Here is a 6,408-nt window from a genome sequence, read left to right as displayed (position 1 = left end):
TATATATATATATATTAATGTACATAATTATTTATATGTGTACGATCCCTTGTGCTACCATCGTATGCGAAATGATGATATATATACAGCACAGTTATATGAAACGATATATATTTAAATGATAGATCAAAATCCAAATAATATTCGTGTAGCAATTTACAAAAACGCTTACATGCTTCACCTATTAATTTCAAGCGTATCTTCCTGAAAAAGAGACAAGTAATATTACCTGTTCGCCGGAAAGCACATGACTCGTGGTTCGAACTTCTTGCGTTACTACACGTTGTTCCTGTCTCGTCGCACTAGTCGCAGTTGTATGCGCTACAGTTTTTTCCTCTACCTAATGTAAAAAATAAATTGCAGCAAATAATAATTAGGCAAAATTAAAGTAATATGGAACATATGAATATAAGTTTATCAAACTTCAAATATTTATCAACACTACTTTTATCATATACAGAACAGGCTTCGAATAATTTTTAACTCTAAAAAAGAAACTTAATAAAACTCATTACAAACCTGACTTGTCTTCTGATTCTTTTCAAGATCTTCATGCATTGTGGCGGTTCGTGTAGTGACAGCTGTCGCTGTCATGTATGGAGTTCTACCATCATCTGGTGCCTCTGCCTAAATACAACTACTATGTGACTAAGATCTCAATACGTATATAACTAATGTAAATAATTGAAAAATGTAATAAGTATAAATTAATGAATAAGAAAATGATTTCTACGCATTGTATCACATTTTATGACACATGAAATATCAATTGATAAACAAGAAAGAAAAAGTTCATCATTTATATAAAATTATGTAAAAATGACAAGACAACTGCGAGATTCTAATTTCTTTGCTAAACATTCATTCATAAAATTTTAAAGATTTGAGTTGTGCATCCTAAACAGATCTATCATTCAATTTCATGCAATATATTAAAATAAATAAATAAAAATATTTTATATTGGATAATAATTTAAAAAATTATAATTTTTATATGTAATTTATATACATGCAGGGTGTTATGTTTGTTCAATATGATATGTTCAATTTTCAACGTATTAAGAATGAATCGTTATGTATCTAAAGTTAATCTTTTATTCTTTCCAAGTGTATCACCTTATTGACGTGAGTAGAGACCGTAACTTGGCCTGTACCACCGGGTGTAAGATCCTCAATCTTTTCTTGAATATTTTGTGTTACACCTTCCTGATCCTTGATTACTGATTGCTTCGTTGTTGTTTTCACGATTGTCGGTATCACAGCTGGAATCGCGAGTTTCTTTAATTTTGTGGGAATAAATTTTGGTAGCTCTTGTAAGTCCTTTAGAATAGTCGTGCTGTCTATCGGTTGATTATTGTTTCCATATATTACACCATCTTTCACATACGATTCATCTTCGCCGAAAAGTTCTTGATTGTACAGTTTTCCGAATTTGTCGTATATCTTGCCGTCTTTAATGAATAAATCATCATCTGTTCCGAACGGTGCTTGTGCGATTGGTTTTCCATCCTTGTCACATACCAGTCCTCTACGTACCATTGTGATCGTGATAGTCGTAAAATGTTTATCAAGCGGTTTTCCAGTAGGCGCACAAATTATTCCATTCTTGACAACATTTCCCTCGGCATCAAAGTTCGCCTGTTTCACCGGTTTTCCAGTTTTATCTACTACAACACCCTGTATAACTTTCAAACCTTCCGGTCCAAATGCTTCCTGCGTTAGGGGCTGACCATTCGCGTCGTAAACCTTGCCATTTTTTATGAAACTGCTTTCCGGTGGTAAGATGGTTTCGTAAGAGAGAGGCTTTCCATTGCATCCATAAATCAAACCATCTTTAATAAAGTTACCATTCTGTCCATAAATATTTTGATTGAGATACCTTCCTGCATCGTCATAAATCCTGCCATTTTTAACCACGCTGCCTTCATTGTCAAAATTGCCATACCTTAAAGGTTTTCCATCATCATCGCAAACTAAACCGTAGCGAACGGAGGTAACAGTGATTATGGTCTGTCTTTTGTTCAATGGTTTTCCGTTTGGTCCATACAATAAACCATTTTGTATATAACTGCCATCATTGCTGAACGTGCCATGATTGAGCAGTTTTCTATCCTTTCCATAAATGATCCCGTTTTCGATGAAGTTACCTTCGATACCGAATGCAGCATGATTTAAGGGTTTTCCATCCTTTCCATATAACTTACCCTCTTCGATATAGCTACCACCAGGTAATTCAGATCCCGCATTCAGTAATTGGCCTCCCCAGCCATATATAAGACCATCTCGAATGTAACATCCATCTGGCTTAAAAGCACCTAGTTTCAATAACTGTCCATTCTTGTCATAAACTACTCCATCTTGTATGTAACATCCATCGGGTACTAATGAGGATAAATTTTTCGGATTTCCATGATTATCCACGATTTTCCCGTTATCAACCGCCATATTATCTGGACCTTTATCGTCTTGAGTCAATGGCTTGCCATCTCTTCCTATGATAATGCCATTCCGAATCGTATTACCGTCGGGACCAAATACACCTTGCAACACGATTCTACCGTCTTTATCGTAGATCAATCCACCTGCGACGTACGAACCATCGGATCCAAATGAATCTCTACTCAAGGGTTTTCCCGAATGGTCGAATATTATACCATTGACGATAAAGCTATCCTCCGGTAAACTTGCATTCAAATTCAACAGTTTACTGTCACTACCGTAAATAAGACCATCTTTGATATAACTACCGTCCGGTTTAAAAAATGAGAATTTTAATAATTTACCCTCTTTGTTATATATTTTGCCGTCTTTAATAGTTGCACCTTCAGGAACCAAAGAATCTTGATTAAGGGGTTTTCCATTTTTCGCATGAATGATACCTTTCTTTATGTAGCTTCCATTCGAACCGAATGATTCATGCTTTACCGGTTTACCATCTTTTGCTAGAATCGTGCCATCTTTTACTACAAATCCATCAGGGCCAAGAGTAACATTTGACAATACTGTACCATCCGCATTGCGTAATGTACCTTCTTTGATTACAAGATCGTCGGGCTTAAAGAGACCTTGAAACAATGGCTTATTGATTCTGTTGTACACTAAACCATCTTTGATGAAATGACCGTTGGCTATTAATGGAATTTGACTCATGAGTCTGCCATCGTTTCCATGTATCACACCGTCTTTCACAAAACTACCGTTAGATTTGTAAAATGCATGTTTAATAGGTTTGCCATCCTTACTAACAACTTTCCCATCCTTTAAGTGAGCACCGATCGGTAGCAAGGATCCTTGGGTCAAAAATTTTCCATCTTTCGAATAAATTATACCATCTTTCACGACAGAGCCATCGGAACTGAAAGAGTCGTGTTTGATCAGTTTACCGTCTTTCGTGTGAATTTTACCTTCTGCGATGTAATGGTCTTCGGGACCTAATTTGCCCGTATTAAGCAATTTTCCATCTCGTCCATGTATTAAGCCATCATAAACGAATGTATCATCAGGTATAACCGCAATCTGATTCAAAGGCTTGCCTTCTTCGTTGCATACTATACCGGCAACTATATATTTTCCATCTGTGTTATACGTTCCCTGAGTCATAGGTTTAGATTCCGAGGTAAATATAAGACCCTCTTTCACGTATGTTCCATCTGCACCTAATTGACAATGTTGAATCGGTTTGCCGTTCTTTAGTAATACTTTGCCCTCTTTAACTACCGCATGATCCGGCCCGAGGAAAGATTGTTTCACCACTTCATCGTTTGGAGAGTAAATAATTCCATTCTTTATCGAATTTCTATCTGGACTTAATATTTCTTGATGGAAAGGTTTGTTATCTTTCCCGGTAATTACACCATTACTGATATGAATTCCGTGCGGTCCGAAATCTGCCTTCTTCAGCGGTTTATCGTCTTTTCCGCAAACTTTGCCATCTATTATTTTGCTACCATCTGGTCCGAGATGACTTTGATCTAGTGGTTTACCTTCTTTGGTATAAATAATACCTCCAATGATTCTCGAGCCATCGGGAAGAGGCAGAATATGATAGTCTGGTTTGGATTCCACTGGTGGGATTATTACAAGCTGACCAATAGTATCTCCATGTTGACGTTCACTAGTGATGAAAGCCGTTGTTAAGTCCTCAATATCTTCTTTCACAGCATTCTTTTGCTGCTCTTTAAGACCAGCAGATTCCACATAATTGAGCCCTGGTGTCTTTAAACCTATTGCTTGTTTGTCCGCTTCTTTCGTTTTTCTTTTCTCCACAGATTCTGCTACTTTCTTTTCTTCTCCCGGCGCATAGTTAAATGCTAATCCTGTAGCTTTCCGACTAGCTGAAGTAGGCGATGGTTGGTCCTGTATACCTGGCGACGCGGGTCGATCTTCGTACGTAAAACCAAGTGGAGTAAATGGCTTTTTTGTAGGTGAAACTTCTGTTTCTTCGTAATCATAAGATTTCGTATAACCAGGAAGTTGAGAAGTTTTTATAGGCTCTTGGATTTTATCTACTCTCTTATCAACTTCCTTTCCTTGTTTTTCTAATGTAGAAAGATTTGATTCGGCATCACTTTTGTCCATGGATTCATCAAGTTCTTTGTTCTTTTTCTGTTTTTTATCCTTGTCCTTCTTGATAAACAGGAAACCGCCAACAGGACTCTTGGATAATACATAAAATACATGCAATACAAAATACATGCTATACATAAGTTGTGTGTGTGTGTGTGTGTGTGTGTGTGTGTGTGTGTGTGTGTGTGTGTGTGTGTGTGTGTATCTCTAATAAACTTTTGTCACATTTAAATAAAATTAATAATATCTACATATTAATACAACTCTATTATTTCTGTGAAAATACAAACTAATGTTCGTGCATATTTGAACTATGCGAATGTATGTTCAATTAAAAAATAATTACACATTTAGTAGAACATTCTTTCACATAATTATTGAAATCTGATGGAATACTTACTGAATTACAATATTTGAATTAAAAATAATAGTAATATATAGAAAGATATATGTATATATAAATTCTAACCGTAAAAATCACTTGTAAAAAAATACTTAAAAATTATCTTTTCTAAACTATACACATCTATTTTTCATAAAAAGCAACAACGCGCGCATACGACACAATATGAAGCTTACCTTAATTTTTTCCTTCTTTTCTTTATCCACTTTTTCAGGGGTTTCTTTGTCCTTCTTTTTTGACTCTTTTTTAGATGGTGATTTATCAATATTGTCAAGATGAGCATTGTCATTAATCAGATCAGTATTATTCAGATCATTGTGATTTTCCTTTTCGTTTTCATTCTGTTTATCCTTCTTCTTCTTTGATAGACCACCGGGCGGTAGGACAGCGATTCCTCCGACCGGTTTCTACAAGTAAATTTACCCAATCACACGTCGCTTCATGCAACAAGCATAAGCAAGCTGCTACATTGCTAAAATAATACTAAAAAATAATACTAAAAACTACAGTTTCAGAATAACGATACAATGCATGCTTTATGGATTACGGTCTGCGCTCTCAAAATATGCATGTTTTATATATAGTTATCTTAATATGTAGTAAAAATTTATTTTGTTACATTACACTAAATGTTTTCTAATCTAATAATTTTTAATGCTATATTCAAATAGTATATTCTTATTAAATAACAGTCAGTCGCTGAATTAAACTAATTTTACGTTTATTCCTAAGTTTATATCTAAAGTTTATTGAAATTCTCGACTTAATCGAATAATCAACAGCAAAATGATCCTCTAAGGATCTTATCTACATGCTTATATTGCTAATATTGCTAAATGCTTAAATGAATAACTAACATCCCACATTGAGGCGATGGCCGTATACATATACATATAGATAAATTTTGCAAGAAATATAATATAAATAAAAAAAAACATAGCAACATGCATTGGAAGAAACAAAACACCAAATGGTCACATACAAAATATAACATTGATAAATATATAGAATTAATTAATATAAAACAATAATGTTCCAGGTAAAATTCTATACCTTTCTCTCACGATCTGCATCATATTCTCCTTCCAGGCTACTGGTACTGCTAGCTGATGTTGTTCCGGCACTTGTTTTTCGTGTGAGCTATCGGTGTTAGTTATGTGTCAATTAATAATAGCGATATTGATGCTCCAAAGGAAAACAAATTTTAACTTATGGACTTCCTGGCACATCTTTATGTTTAATTTTACTAACGTATCAAGTCTAATTTTATTCTTTTATGTCAAAGAATATGTGATTTACAACTCTATAATATGTGTTATATAATTATTATAAATTACCATGCTTTTATTGCAATATTATATATTGGATCCGAATCAGTGTACAGTGTGCGTTAAAATTTATTGCAATATGCGTAGGTGAATCAATAAATATAAATATAT

General features: G+C 34.5%; 1 protein-coding gene across 4 annotated transcripts in view; it reads right to left on the bottom strand.

Annotated features, from left to right (window-relative positions):
• The window catches only part of LOC108691983, a 24,479-nt gene that overhangs the window by 1,809 nt on the left and 16,262 nt on the right, over positions 1-6,408 (bottom strand). For 3 of the 4 annotated variants that reach the window (XM_018200034.1, XM_018200038.1, XM_018200035.1), the window contains exons 8-12: positions 6,023-6,109; positions 5,146-5,376; positions 1,117-4,656; positions 520-627; positions 230-340 (exon numbers count right to left, since the gene is read on the bottom strand). In XM_018200034.1, coding sequence (XP_018055523.1) covers positions 230-340; positions 520-627; positions 1,117-4,656; positions 5,146-5,376; positions 6,023-6,109 — 4,077 coding nt within the window. The remainder of the gene's footprint in view (positions 1-229; positions 341-519; positions 628-1,116; positions 4,657-5,145; positions 5,377-6,022; positions 6,110-6,408) is intronic. The other variant, XM_018200037.1, reaches the window with a different exon arrangement.

This window comes from Atta colombica, unplaced genomic scaffold, assembly GCF_001594045.1.
Source record: "Atta colombica isolate Treedump-2 unplaced genomic scaffold, Acol1.0 scaffold55, whole genome shotgun sequence".
NCBI lineage: Eukaryota > Metazoa > Arthropoda > Insecta > Hymenoptera > Formicidae > Atta > Atta colombica.
The sequence above is the reverse complement of the archived record's forward strand: the minus strand, read 5'-3'. Positions and strand labels throughout refer to the sequence as shown.